Consider the following 13,914-nt stretch of genomic DNA (forward strand, 5'->3'; position numbering starts at 1 on the left):
CACCAAAACACAGAACATTCTGTTTGTGACACTTTATTGATGGTGGGCAAGTGGGGGAGGAGACCTGGAAGAGTATGTGGAGGCCAACTGGCCCTATGTGGGGACTGGGTGAATGTTGAGGCCTGGCCACTACTGAGCAGGGAAGACAGAGTTGCCACTGAATGCACAAGGGATGAGCAGCTGCCGGTACTCCAGGGGCAGGTGCCGCTCCACAAGCACATGCAGGGAGACTTGGTCGTTGACCAGGCCCTGCCTGTAGCAGAGGATAGATATAGAATCAATGTCAGCACTCCCATGCCCAGCACCTCCCTGCTTCTGCCCACTTACCGATGCATCAGCAATTCCAGGTCCTCTGGCCTCACAGTCTTGCGGCCAGCATGAGAAGCAAACACCTCCAGGTCATCACAAAGATGCTGGAAATACTTGTCCAGGCTGCCAAAGAGGGTTGGGGTAGAACAGACTGAAAAGACTGTTCATGATCTGAGGGGCTCGTCTCCCCACCCTGAGTGTTCAGGACTCACCACTTCTCCACCATCTCAAGAGCCTTCTTCTCCATGGGCATCCTAGCATAGAAGCTGAAGAGTTTCACATAGTGGCTCAGTCCAGTCTTGTAGGGATCTTGACGGGGCCTGGGGCCAAGGGTTCTGGCCCTGGGAGGAAGCCTGGTTGGGAGAGGCTCCAGATCCTCTGAAGATAAGCTGGGGGCAAGAGTGGTTAGTAAGCTAAAATGCTACATGAAGAGGTCCCTAATCAAAAACAAGTTTTGAGAGGCGCCTGGGTGGCTTAGTCGGTTAAGTGTCCGACTTTCGCTTAGGTCATGATCTTGCAGTTCGTGGGTTCAAGCCCCGCATCGGGCTCTGTGCTGACTGCCAGCTCAGAGCCTGGAGCCTGTTTCAGTCTGTGACTCCCTCTCTCTCTGACCCTCCCCTGCTCATGCTGTCTCTCTCTCTCTCTCTCTCTCTCTCCTAGAAATAAATAAAACATTAAAACACACACACATACACACACACACGTTTTGAGGTGCCTGGGTGGCTCTGTTGGTTGAGCATCTGATCCCTGATCTTGGCTCAGGTCATGATCTCATGGTTCATGAGTTCAAGCCCTGAATCAGGCTCTGTGCTCACAGTGTGGAGACTACTTGGGATTCTCTCTCAAAATAAATAAACTTAAAAACAAAACAAAAAACCAAAAACAAGTCTTACTGGCTCCTGCCAAGACTAGGGCCCATGTGCTCCTTGGCTAACCTGGACTAATAACTCCAACTATGTGCTGAGGGGCAGTGGGGACAGAGGACCACATAGAGACCTGGTCTTTCCCTGGGGCCCTGATCCTCCAGTCTGGACCCAATGTCCCAGTCTAGACTTATTACACAAACTGGTACTTGCTCAGGCCTATGATCCTCAGGCCTCTATAGGGGCATGCCTTCCCCTCAGCCCATTGCTGCCTATTTGATTCTGCTAATCATCCTCCGGGAAGCCTTCTCTGACTATATACTAACTTAGGAACTTCGCCCTACCAAAGTTCCTCTCAGAACCTGGAAGTATGCGCCAGGATGGCAGATGTACTCAGTAAGTCTCACCAACCCCACCTCAGGGTGCTCTCCTGGGTGATCATCTGCCTACTAATGAGAAGGGGGATAACCCTGTGGTACTCAATGCCAAGCTCAGAAGCCTGCTCCCTTCCCAAGAAGCCCATGCAAAACAAAGTCATAGAATCTTACATGGCAGTGCTAGGCAGTGGGGCTGACTTAGGAAACTGAAGTTGCTTGGTTTGAAGAAACTCAGTGGTGCTGGAGGCCAATTCTGGACTTGCTGTAGAGGAAAGGCAGGATTATAGGGGGCTCAGGCTTGACCATCCCACCCAACTCTGAAGACCCACAGCCTCCTTTCCTCTTTCTCAAAGGCCCCATCTACCTCTGGCAGCCAAGAAATGGGCCCCTCAGAGTCTCCTTGACCCAAGATTACTTTGCCAGGAAAAACAACCCAGATGTATAACTCCTCAGATTAGGGAATGAATGTAGCTGTCACCCAGTCATTCCCTCATCCCTGTCCTACCAGAGATGTCCTCATCTCCTGAAGATCCTTCTGGTTCCTTGGCTTCAAAAGCTTCTGTCATTTCTGCATGTCTCTCAGACTTTTCTGTCCTGACAGATCCTTGTGTTCCTGTTGTGTCCTTCACTTCACCCATATTCAAACTTTCCTCCATCATTTCCTCTGCCTCTTCACTAACTACATCTTGTGAGGGCTCTACTTCATCTTCTCCGGAGATAGCACTGCTGGTATTTGTGAAGCTCATAGCAAGGGCATCAACCTTCTTTGCCTTTGTTGGCAGAAGTTGGGCTGGTTTTCCAGGACCTGAATCAAGGGAGAGAATACAAGCTAGAGAAGCAGTAGGCCAAGGAGGTAGCTCAAGGATAAAGATAGAGTAATAAGAGGTGCCTGGGTGGCTCAGTCAGTTAACCTTCTGACTTCGGCTCAGGTCATGATCTCGCGGTTCATGAGTCTTGAGCCCCAAGTTGGGCTCTGTGCTGACACCTCAGAGCCTGGATCCTGCTTCAGATTCTGTCTCCCTCTCTCCCTCTGCCCCTCTCCAACTCATGTTGTGTGTGTGTCTCTCTCTCTCTCTCAAAAATAAACAAACGTTAAAAAAAATTTTTTTTTTTAAAGGTAGAGTAATAAAACCCGCTCTAGCTCACTGAGAAGGAAAGCCCAGAGGCAGACCCAGGGTAGTGTACCCTGGCCCAACACTAACTCTGCTCTGAGATGTACAAGGGACCAACAGCCAGGGGGCTCTGCAGGACACACATAGGGGCCAGAGGAAGGAAAAGCCCACATACTCACTGTGGTTCTGCAGCCTAGGCCCATTGCTCTGTGTCCTGTGACTGACAGCCTTCTCAGCATCTTTAGCCTCAGTGTGAAAGAGATAGGGCAGGGAGTGGTACACACTGGGAGAATGGCCAACCAAGGGCTGGGAGAAGGGCTGAGTGTCCTCCAACACGGTGTCCGTTGGCAGGGTAGCAGCAGGGGTTCTGAGGCTGTTACCTAGAGATCAAACACAGTTGACACTCTGTCACCAGGGCCTGGGCAGTGGGCCCTATGAGTTTGCCCCAAGTGACCTTTAGAGAAAACTTCCTAGTATTCTAAGAGAGCTTCCACAGTGATCTTCCTGCTTCTTGGCCTGGCATTCCTACCCACCATGGCTTGTCCCATCCAAACTGCTCACCCACGCCTCCATTTTACTTCTCACTCTGCTCCCTCTGCCTGGAACCCTCCTCTTACTCTAGTAAAACTTGACTTTTCTTCTGGAAGCAGGCTCCCCAGTCAGTTCTGACTGGCCAGCTGATCCTGAAACCTGACCCCTATATCAATCTTCCCAAAAGTTCCAATCACCATACCACACCTTTCCTACCCTTAGCCCTCTAGCTTCTTAAGAAAGTGGGACTAAAATTGGAGCTCTATTTATACAAGGGGCATCTTGGGGCGCCTGAGTGGCTCAGTCGTTTAAGCATCCGACTTCAGCTCAGGTCATGATCTCGTGGTTCGTGGGTTCGAGTCCTGCATCAGGCTCTGTGCTGACAGCTAGCTCAGAGCCTGGAGCCTGTTTCAGATTCTGTATCTCCCTCTCTCTCTGACCCTCCCCTGCTCACACTCTCTCTTTCTCAGAAATAAATAAAACATTAAAAAAATTTTTTAGACAAGGGGCATCTTATAGAAAGGAAGCAGAAACTCTTCATAGACCTGCTAGTCAGGCTTGTTCACTGTCCTTGACCTGACAGAGGAGTAATCCTGGACTCAGTAATACCTCCCATGGAAGTAGGGGAGCTTTTCCCACAGGGTAGAAGAGGGAAATCTCAACCTTACCTGGAGAAGCCAAGGCCAGGGAAGTATCTTGCAAATCCTGCAAAAATGCACCCACATCTACAGCTCGGCGGGTGGGAGGTCTGCGAGCCAAACCAGGCCTCTGCACTGACTGTGGCTGAAGAGGTGTGGCAAAGGTCAAGTTGAGGGAACTGGTGGGAGGGAGGAGGAACAAAGGAAAGTCAGGTATCGGAAACCCAATTTTTGGGAGAATCCTCCCATCTGCCCTGGGGCTCTCATCTCTTAGAACACAGCCATTGTGCTATGAAGCTAATACTGGCAGGGACCAGTATGGTCAGATTCCATCCCAATCAATACCTCCCTCCCCAGGCCTCTCCACCAAACCCCAGAACAGACAACAGCACCTGGTGAGAGAGGAGGCACTGGCATTCCCATGAGGCTCTGCAAGAGAATTTAAAAAGAAACCATGATAAGTTACAAGGCTCATGAGAGCCCTGTCTCAGGCCTCTTCAGCCTCTCCAGAGAACAAGAGATGTTGTCCACAGGTGTTGTCCAGGATCTTACCTTGGGAGAGAGGCAGCCCCTGGTCTATTCCTTGCTGAAAGACTGACAATCTCAGCCTCCGCTTCCTCCTGCCAGGAGCCAGCAGACCTAGAGCCAGGGTTGTGGGGGGCTCGAGCTCAGGAAGTTGCAGCTCCAGGCTACAAGGATGAAACTTATCTCAGATAGGCCTGGAAGCCCAATATTCACTTCTGGGGCCCTCAAGAGGCTCCCTGATTAGAGCTGCCAACATCCCAGTGCAAGGGGAGAATTCACTATGCACCTGCCCCGACTGCTTTCCTGTTTAGAAGACTGAACCACCTGCGGTGTTGGCACTGGCTTGACCACTGACTCTGGCATCACGATGGAAGATTCTGGGGCTGCCAAAATAGCAAGAAGAAAGTAAGGTTGGCAGGGCAGGTTGCCCTGAATGAGAGATACCATGGGACTGGTGTCTAACCCTGACCAGCAAGCCAGTGTTCACTCACCAGTTAGAAGGATGTTCTTCAGCAGAGTCCGGGGTGTCTGTTCCTCCAGGTGTCCACTGGTTTGAACATGGGCCAATCTGCCAATAGACTTTGGGTGAAAGCATCAAGTAATCATCTGTTCCTTTGTCTTGAGATATCCTCAAGGTGGGCTCCAGAGCAGAGCTAGACCTCAGGGACCCCTAAATGCAGCAAGAACCCTGTAGGGGTCAGTGGGCTGGGGCACTTACCCTGGCTCTTTGGGAACGCTGTCTCACATTCATCTTTGTTGAGATGCTCAACCTCCTGGAGGAAGGTATTTCAAGTAGGGATTTCTGGGCACTGTGTAAAGACCAATGGCTCTGAGAATTAAGTAGGGTCAGTGAACTAGAGGATGCAGAGATGTGCCTTCATCAGGAATCTTGGCCTAAAGCCCTTTTCCCTCAAGGCCAAGGAACCAGAAACCACTTGCCCCTCCCCTAGCACCTATTCTGAGCTCTGTATCAATAAGGTTGTGGATGAAGGGGAACCTGAGAGTTATGGGAATAGAGAAGAACCATAATGACCCAGCTAGAGAGAGGGACTGAGGAAGGCTTTACAGAACTGAGTTTCTTAGAAGTAGAGGTTAGCCACACAGATAAGAGGAACAATTGGAAGAGCATCCGTTCCTGACATTAAAATAACAACCCAGAGAAACACCTGGGTGGCTCATTTGGTTGAGCATAAACTCTGTGTTGACAGTGCAGAGCCTGCTTGGGGTTCACTCTTGAACAGAGGGGCAGAGGCCTGTCCCTCTCCCTCTTGTGTACCCTCTCTTTCTTTTTCAAAAATAAACATTAAAAAAAATAACGACCCAAGAAGGATTTTAAATATTTTGAAGCCTTTTAAGTACTTGTCAGGATCTTTTTTAATGTTCTTTTTTTTTTTTTTTTTTTGTTAAATTTCTGAGACAGCGTGAGCAAGGGAGGGTCAGAGAGAGAGGGAGACACGGAATCTGAAACAGGCTCCAGGCTCTGAGCTAGCCGTCAGCACAGAACCCGATGCAGGGCTCGAACCCACGAACCGGGAGTTCATGACCTGAGCCGAAGTTGGACGCTCAACCGACTGAGCCACCCAGTTGACCCAGTACTTGACAGGATTTGATAGCAACTTCTACATGGGTCATTCCAGCCCTAATCTCTCCATTCCAGTCTCCCTCAGATTCCCAAGGCATAGCTCCCACCTCATCACTTATAGGTCTAAAACCTACAAGGAACAGCTCCCCAGCGCCTATAAAAGAACTGCACTGCGCCGGTCTGGCTGATGCCAACTTCCACACCCTCTGCACCATGAGCTCACCACAGCCTTCATCCAATGACAGACACCGCCACCAGCTCACGCCAAATTCCCTACTCCCTAGCAAAACATCTTCTAGTTCTTGCCTCCCGAATTCTATGTAGGCTGTTCTCTCTAGCTCCTTTCCCATCTTTCAGCTGGGCCCTCCAGCTGAAAAGGGGAGTGAATGTGCAGGGAAAGCTGGGGACCACATAGGAAGCACGGTAGATGCTTGGACACATTCTGGGGTGATGTCGAGGAAGATGGCCAAGAGAACAGGACAGAAGGCCAGATTCTGAACGCCCTTCCTTCATCACCAGAGGCCGAAACCCAAAGACACAAACGTGATTTGAGCTCTGTAGTCCCGAGACCTGTCAGCCAGGTGTTTCTGGGGGCGGCCACCAACAGCTGACCTGAGCCTAGCTAGGAGGGTGGAGCCAATTCTCAGAACCCTGAATCCTGCGCCTGAGACTCAGTTCCCCTTTCCAAACGGGGTCTCCCACTGCGACCTAACCGCCTAGTCCTTCAGGTAGGTCACATGCTCAGGCAGCGCCCTCACGTACCCAATTCTAGTACTTCGGCGTCGCTGCGGAGTGCGCGTGTCCGCGGTATCCAGCACGCGCCGCAGCAACGTGCGCGTGGTAGGCTCGCTGTCAGGGCTGTAGGTATCCGCCATCGCCTCAGCCATTCGTTCTACCAACTGCCCAGATAGGCCGCGCCACCGCCTTCCCGCCGCCGCATTTAAGCCAACTCTCGCGAGTCGGCAGGACGCGAGGTTGCCGCGCAGCCTCATGGGAGTTGCAGTTCTATCCCTACCCGCTCAGAGTTTCTTGGCGTGGTCTTTGTAAACTCTGGATTTGGAGGCACTATTACCAGGGAGTGAACCTAGGCAAATGCGTGCAATCAGTCGAAGACTTGGTTTTTTCATCTGCAAGTTGAGGATAATACCCACCTAATAGGGACTTGTACTGATCCAATGAGATAATTTTTTAAAGTTTATTTAGGTGATTTCTATATCAACTTGGGTCTCAAACTCAGGATCCCGGGATCAAGAGTCACATGTTCTACCTACTGAGCCAGCCAGGCGCCCCTCATTGAGATAATGTTCAGCTAGTGTCTGATATATAGTAGGGCGGCCCTTAATAAATAGCAGTCACTATTAGAACGTCTCTTATTCACATCTCCCTCTCCTACTTGAGTAGGCACACTTAGGCCAGGAAAAACTAATTTTATCCTATGCATGCCCTGGTCAGATTTGCATTTGTGAAGACCACTCAGCTTCAGAAGAGACCAGTTTGCAGACTCAAAGGTTAGTGGGTTGTTCGTGATGCCGCAGAAATGTTATGATCTCCAAACACGTGCAATTTTGAGATGAAATTTGGCTCTCAAAGTTCTGTTAATGCTGAGACTCTATTACCATAGTTTTCATCAAGACAGCTTTTCTTTAATTTTCATGGAAACTTTTTAAAAATGTTTTATTTATTTCTGAGAGAGAGAGCGCGAGCGAGCATGAGCAGGGGAGGGTCAGAGAAAGAGGGAGACACAGAATCTGAAGCAGGCTCCAGGCTCTGAGCTAGCTGTGAGGGGCGCCTGGGCGGCTCAGTTGGCTAAGCGTCCAACTTTGGCTCAGGTCATGATCCCACGGTTCGTGGGTTCAAGTCCCGCATCCGGCTCTGTGCTGACAGCTAGCTCAGAGCCTGGAGGCTGTTTCAGATTCTGTATCTCCCTCTCTCTCTGACCCTCCCCTGCTCATGCTGTCTCTCTCTCTCTCTCTCAGAAATAAATAAAACATTAAAGAAAAAAGTTAAAAAAAAAAAGAACTTAAGTTCTGAGTCATGAACTTATCCTTTAGCTCCTAGATCAGGTGTCTATGTGTTTTACATAATTGATTAAACTTTATATTTGCTACTTTAAAAAAAAGAAAATACTGGGTGCATAAAAGGAGGGAGGGAGGAGTAAGACAGGCAAGGAGCAGACCATGTAGGGGTCTTACAGGCTTTGGGAAGGAGTTTGGACATTAATCTATATGCAATAGGCCACTGGAGGGATTTAAGCAGAGGAATTACATAACCGTATTTTTTTTTTTTTTTTTTTTTTGGTACCCATGTGAACAACAGATTTTGTAGAGGAGGCAAGACTGGAAGCAGAGAGACTTGTGACAAAGTTGTAGCCTTTCTCTAGAGGTGACAAGATAGAGAGTGGGCAAGGCAGTGGGGGTGGAGAGAAAGCTATGCATTCTAGATATGTTTTAAGTATAAAAGATTATGTGTAGATTAGAGGTGATTTTATGTACTGGAAGGTACGATTTTATTGAGCATCATCTTCAATGTTCTGTGCATGAAGAAACGATATAAATTTGACCTCTCAATATTTTTTAAGTAAGGTAGGTCTTGAGACAGTAGGAATAGAATTCTTTCAGTAATAGTATGACAATGAAAATAGAAAATAACAGATAACAGTAACAATGATCTTTTGCTTTATCTCTACTGCACACATTTTATAAACATTTAATCATTTAACAAAGTGTGTATTCATGTTTTTACTATTGTTTATTCATCTAAATGAATGCACATCTTTCAACATGGACTGCATTTCTGAGTTTGAAGAGGTTCAAGCTGTGGATCTCACATGTTTAGGCCAGGAGGAATGGGACTTCTTTCTGGTATGGGTCTGTGAAACCCGTGCTAATAACCATGGAGCACATTAACTGTGAACAGAAAGTGCAGTGGTAAGGTTTGGATGTTGAACCAAATAGTTCACTTCCCATTGTCCTGTATTTTTCCAAAACATTATTTTTGAAAGTGAGACAGAGCACCAATGGAGGAGGGGCAGAGAGAGAGACAGAGAGAGAGAGAGAGAGAGAGAGAGAGAGAATAAGAAGCAGGCTCCAGGGTCTGAGCTGTCAGCACAGAGCCCAACACCAGGCTCAAAATCACAAACCGCAAGATTATGACCTGAGCTGAAGTTGGATGCTTAACCCACTGAGCCACCCAGGTGCCCCATTTAAAAAAAATTTTTTTTATGTTTCCAAGACATTTTACGTATGGGTTCCTTTTATAATAAAACACTAAAAAAAGTAACAACTTGGGGGTGTTATTTTTTTTCTTTCACAAGCTTTTAAATTAAAAAAAATTTTCTTGTAGTTTGTTTTTGAGACAGAGAAAGGTCACGAGCAAGGGAGGGGCAGAGAGAGAGAGGGAGACACAGAATCAGAAACAGGCTCCAGGCTGTCAACAGAGAACCCTGTGGGGGGGCTGCAACCCACGAACCGTGAGATCATGACCTGAGCCTAAGTCAGACGGTTAACCGACTGAGCCACCCAGGTGCCCCTCACAAGCTTTTAAATAGCCGAATCTTTCTTGTTTTTATATCAATACTTAGTATATACTAGTCTTCAATTTCACATGGTTTGTAATCATTAGGAAAAAAAATTATGAGCGAGAGTCAGGAGAAAGGGTGAAGAAAGACAAGAGGCGGAGAAAGGGGGAACTCAGCAAAGGAGGGCTGCTTGTAATTCCAAGAAATGACTGCCGGGCCTCCTCCCTGGTTTTCCACAGCCTCTCTTTTCCTTTAGAACATTTTCTCTTTAGAAGTAGAGGACTGGGAAGGGTCTTGTTACAATACAAATCTTGGCCATCCTGTCCTTCAACACCCTTCAACAGCTTCCAGTCCTCTGCACAATTAAATCCCAAATATTTTAACTTAGTCCAGTTTGGTATCTTTTGGCGCTCCTGCTTTCTTCCAGGCCTTTTAAAGGCGGAGCCTAGCTTTCTTGCCTCAGGACCAGTTACTCCTCCCCACTCAGCTTTTCACTGTTTTTTTCTTCCTGGGTCTCCGCCTCCCATTTTTTCCTCTGTACTGTTCACTATTTTGTAGAACTTATTTCTGTGATTAGACATCCATTCGGGTGCATTCACATCTTTTATCCAAAAGTCGGACCCTCATCCCTCTCAGCAGTCAGGCCTGGGCAGTCAGCTCCAACAAGGTTCTCAACTCACTGCCCTGTGCCCGCCACATAGTAGGCACCTATTGGTGACTAGTGTTTAGGTCAATAAGTGAGTCAACGCAAACAGCGGCTGAATTAGGGGAGTCCTCCACGCAGAGAAAGGGCTCCTTAGGTCTTTCTGGGCACTGAAGCCCAGACTCCCCCACCCAAACCCCGCAGGAATGCCGTCGACTCACAGCCGCCGCTGATAGCGAAACCGCTTCCGGCAGGGAGCACCACCTTACCCAAATCCTAGTTCCCGGTAACCCGAACTTTCCCGTAGGCGGCGCTCCAGGCCACGGCAGCCGAGTTCAGCGCAAGGCATTGCGGGATTTGTAGTTTTTGTGGCAAATACCCATGGCGCTTGCGCACTACAGAGGCGTGCGCCGCCCGCCCCCATCGGGATTCCAGGTCCTTGCGAAGGGCGGTCCAGCAGACAGCGTTGCAACCAAATACGCCCCTGTAATCGGCCGGGGATGAACCGGGTGGGGGTAAGAATCTGTTCTGCGTGGGCCGTCGCGGCGCCCAGGAAAGCCGCTATAATTATCACGCCCCCGCTCCGGAAGTGAGCAGCTTCTGGCGTGGTGCATTGTGGGGGGCGTAGTCCTCCTTCCCAGGCGGTCCTTCGCGGCGTCCCCGGGGCCGACTCCGGAGCGCAGGCGGGCGGGCGGCCGGGCGGGCGGCGCGGGCCGGCGGAATCGTATTCTGGGCACGGGGCGCCGGGCCAGGCCGGCTTTGCCGGGCGGCATTAGTGGGAAGCCGCCTAAAGACCCGCCCGGCGCCGCCCGTCGAGGGGCGGGCGGCGGCAGACCGACCGGGCCGTCGAAGGGCTTAGGAGGCTGGTGGGCAGGGCCGGGCCGCGCGGCGCAGCCATGCCAGGCTTTACGTGCTGCGTGCCGGGCTGCTACAACAACTCGCACCGGGACAAGGCGCTGCACTTCTACACGTTCCCCAAGGACGCTGAACTGCGGCGCCTCTGGCTCAAGAACGTGTCCCGCGCTGGCGTCAGTGGGTGCTTCTCCACCTTTCAGCCCACCACGGGCCATCGTCTCTGCAGCGTCCACTTCCAGGGCGGCCGCAAGACCTACACGGTGCGCGTCCCCACCATCTTCCCGCTGCGTGGCGTCAACGAGCGCAAAGTAGCACGCCGACCCGCCGGGGCTGCAGCCGCCCGCCGCAGGCAGCAGCAGCAGCAGCAGCAGCAGCAGCAGCAACAACAACAACAGCAGCAGCAGCAGCAGCAACAACAACAACAGCCGCCGCCGCAGCAGCAGCAGCCGTCGCCCTCAGCCTCCACTGCCCAGGCCTCCCAGCTGCAGCCGAACCTAGTGTCTGCCTCTGCTGCTGTGCTCCTCACCCTTCAGGCCGCTGTAGACAGCAGCCAGGCTCCGGGGTCCGTGCCCCCAGCGCCCACCACTCCCACCGGCGAAGACGTGAAACCCATCGACCTGACCGTGCAAGTGGAGTTCGCCGCCGCCGAGGGCGCAGCCGCCGCAGCCGCCGCGTCAGAGCTAGAGGCTGCTACAGCAGGGCTGGAGGCCGCAGAGTGCCCTATGGGTCCCCAGTTGGTGGTGGTGGGGGAAGAGGGCTTTCCTGATACTGGCTCCGACCACTCATACTCGTTGTCGTCAGGCACCACGGAGGAGGAGCTCCTGCGCAAGCTAAACGAGCAGCGGGACATCCTGGCGCTGATGGAGGTGAAGATGAAGGAGATGAAAGGCAGCATCCGCCACCTGCGTCTCACTGAGGCCAAGCTACGAGAAGAACTCCGCGAGAAGGATCGACTGCTGGCCATGGCTGTCATCCGAAAGAAGCACGGAATGTGAACGGGGTCCCCCCTTTGGCTTGCTGGACTCCTGGACCTAGAGGGACCTTGGGCCACGGCTTTTGAAATCCCCTATATTCCTGGGATACTGGTTGACAGTACTGAAGCTTAGGGCAGCTGGACTCTTTTGCTGGTGACCTAACACCCTCTCTTGTTTTCTCCTGAAGCAAGGTCCTGAAGTCTGGGACCTCAGACTCTGCACAGGTGACACCAGCATTTATGACTTTGCCCCCACTCCTCACCCCTAGTTTATGTTGCAGGTTCTGGTTAAGCAGAGGCTTCAGAACCACTGAACTTGAAACTTAACCCCTCAGAATGCAGGTCGGCTGCCCAAGGACTATGGGTTTGGGAAGACAACACCTTGAGGTTGGCCAGCATTGAAACAACTCTTCCGTGTGTAGTGATAAGAGATCCAAGTAACATCAGTTCTCCTTTTCCTGCTTTTCCTTCCCAGGTGCAGCCTGTGATTCTGATGGGAACTGGCAGATCTGTGCCTCTGCCTATTTGGGACCTCCCTCCCCAGGAGGTCATCTACAAGGGGATCTAGGTGACCTGCTATTGAAGATCCAGCTTGCCAGGGACTTAGGTTTATCCTGTTATGTTTGCTACTGGTTACAAATTCTATTTTCTGTACAATTAGTCAGACTAAAGTTTTCACTGTGTTTGTTTGGCAAAACGAATTAAACAGAAAGTAAGGTTTTAACTTGGGTCTCTCCGTTTTATTTTGATAAAGACTCATTTAAGTATTCCTGAAACATGGGGGAATAGGCCTCCCAACAGGCCTCTGCCCTAGGTCTCAAGGACCAGGCTGATCCTGAGAGTAGAAATGCTTCAATGACCATGTTTCTCCATAAAGGGGCTCTGAGCACATGGACCCTGGCCTCATAAGGTTTTCAGAGAGTTCCTGGCACAGCTCACTCCAAAGAGTTTAGAAACTTCACTAAATTGTCCCAGCTGGTCAGTGGAGTAGAAGGAGCAACTGAGAACTAAACCGATTGTGACTGCTCACTTCTTTTGAGGGTTTTGAATTCTTCATGATTTTAAGCTGGGGTTGAATTTCACTCACCATTTTAGCCTTTAAGCATATTACAGCGTGACACACACGGGCTTGCAGTTACTTAAATCAGTGAAGTCCACAGTGGGAGTCAGCCATGGCTCTTGCAGGCATAAGAACTCTTGTACAGATACCTTGGCCTTAGTACACTTTCATTATGGAGGAGTTGGGATTTGTGACCCTTTGACTCCTTTTCTTGGTTGTTTCTATTCTTTAGATTGAAGATTATAGGAGTGAGGTGATATTTTTATCTATATGTTCAAGTAATTTAGCTCAAAGCCAATAGGGAAAGGTAAATATCTTTAAAGCTAGCCATATTTACTGTGTGTATTTGGGTACAAATGGACGTTTCTTGGGCTCCCAAGAAATGGGTCATAACATGACCCCCTTCTCTGTTACTTTAGAAAAAGCCACTTCCCTGGGGACTTCCGTTTATCTGTGAACTGCAATGACAAATGTTTCTCTAGTCTCTGCTCTTGGCCCCTTGGTCCTGGCAAGAAACAAACACGTCTCTGGTGGGGAGGCGGAATGGAATATAGGCTGTGCAGGTGCCTGGTTGGGGAAGGGACTGGTTCTCTGCCTTCCTAGGGCTAGTTCCACCTAATCATAAATAAGCTGGTGGAAGCACAGCACTCCCCTTAATGCACAGCTAGTAAGCCAGTCTCTCACATGTCCCCACTCTCCACTAGGAGAGCTTTCCTAAGTTCAGTGTATGCTCTTTTGTGTATACTAGCTCCTGTTTGTTGAAGGGACTTAACACTTTCTACTGTGGCTCACTTGGACCTCTCAGCAGCACTCCTAGGATAGGTGAGGGCCAGGCTCTGGCCAGGACTGTAGTGTCTGGAGGTTATGTGCACACAACCTATACAGTGTTTTAGCTTCCTGGGGGAGGGGGCATTGACAGCCCAGAACAG

The 13,914-nt window shown here is 50.2% G+C and overlaps 2 protein-coding genes across 2 annotated transcripts; one reads left to right on the forward strand and one right to left on the reverse strand.

The window, feature by feature from the left end:
- Positions 1–17: 17 nt before the first annotated feature.
- On the reverse strand, positions 18–6,835 carry CENPT (centromere protein T). Its single transcript, XM_039222696.1, has 13 exons — positions 6,700–6,835; positions 5,074–5,164; positions 4,847–4,934; positions 4,642–4,738; positions 4,383–4,519; positions 4,223–4,259; positions 3,861–4,009; positions 2,841–3,041; positions 2,055–2,354; positions 1,721–1,811; positions 522–698; positions 328–432; positions 18–253 (listed from the first exon to the last, which is right to left on the reverse strand). Exons 1-13 carry the CDS (start codon positions 6,822–6,824, stop codon positions 130–132), a joined length of 1,722 nt encoding a protein of 573 aa, XP_039078627.1. The 5' UTR covers positions 6,825–6,835; the 3' UTR covers positions 18–129.
- A 3,759-nt stretch (positions 6,836–10,594) lies between these two features.
- THAP11 (THAP domain containing 11) lies at positions 10,595–12,649 on the forward strand. Its single transcript, XM_039222702.1, has one exon. The coding sequence runs from the start codon at positions 10,994–10,996 to the stop codon at positions 11,945–11,947; it is 954 nt and encodes a 317-aa protein (XP_039078633.1). The 5' UTR covers positions 10,595–10,993; the 3' UTR covers positions 11,948–12,649.
- Positions 12,650–13,914: the final 1,265 nt, after the last annotated feature.

Source organism: Hyaena hyaena, unplaced genomic scaffold (assembly GCF_003009895.1).
Source record: "Hyaena hyaena isolate Hyena2069 unplaced genomic scaffold, ASM300989v1 scaffold_18, whole genome shotgun sequence".
NCBI classification, from domain to species: Eukaryota; Metazoa; Chordata; class Mammalia; order Carnivora; family Hyaenidae; genus Hyaena; species Hyaena hyaena.

What these genes read in the sequence shown, in the direction of transcription:
- THAP11 (XM_039222702.1), top strand. Translation starts at nt 10,994, where the DNA reads ATGCCAGGCTTTACGTGCTGCGTGCCGGGCTGCTACAACAACTCGCAC.
- CENPT (XM_039222696.1), bottom strand. Translation starts at nt 6,824, where the DNA reads ATGGCTGAGGCGATGGCGGATACCTACAGCCCTGACAGCGAGCCTACC. An exon ending in CGCCGAAGTACTAGAATTGG is followed by an intron (nt 5,165 to 6,699) that starts GTACGTGAGGGC and finishes GTCTTTACACAG; the next exon opens with TGCCCAGAAATCCCTACTTG. An exon ending in GCCTAGGCTGCAGAACCACA is followed by an intron (nt 2,355 to 2,840) that starts GTGAGTATGTGG and finishes CCCTTGATTCAG; the next exon opens with GTCCTGGAAAACCAGCCCAA.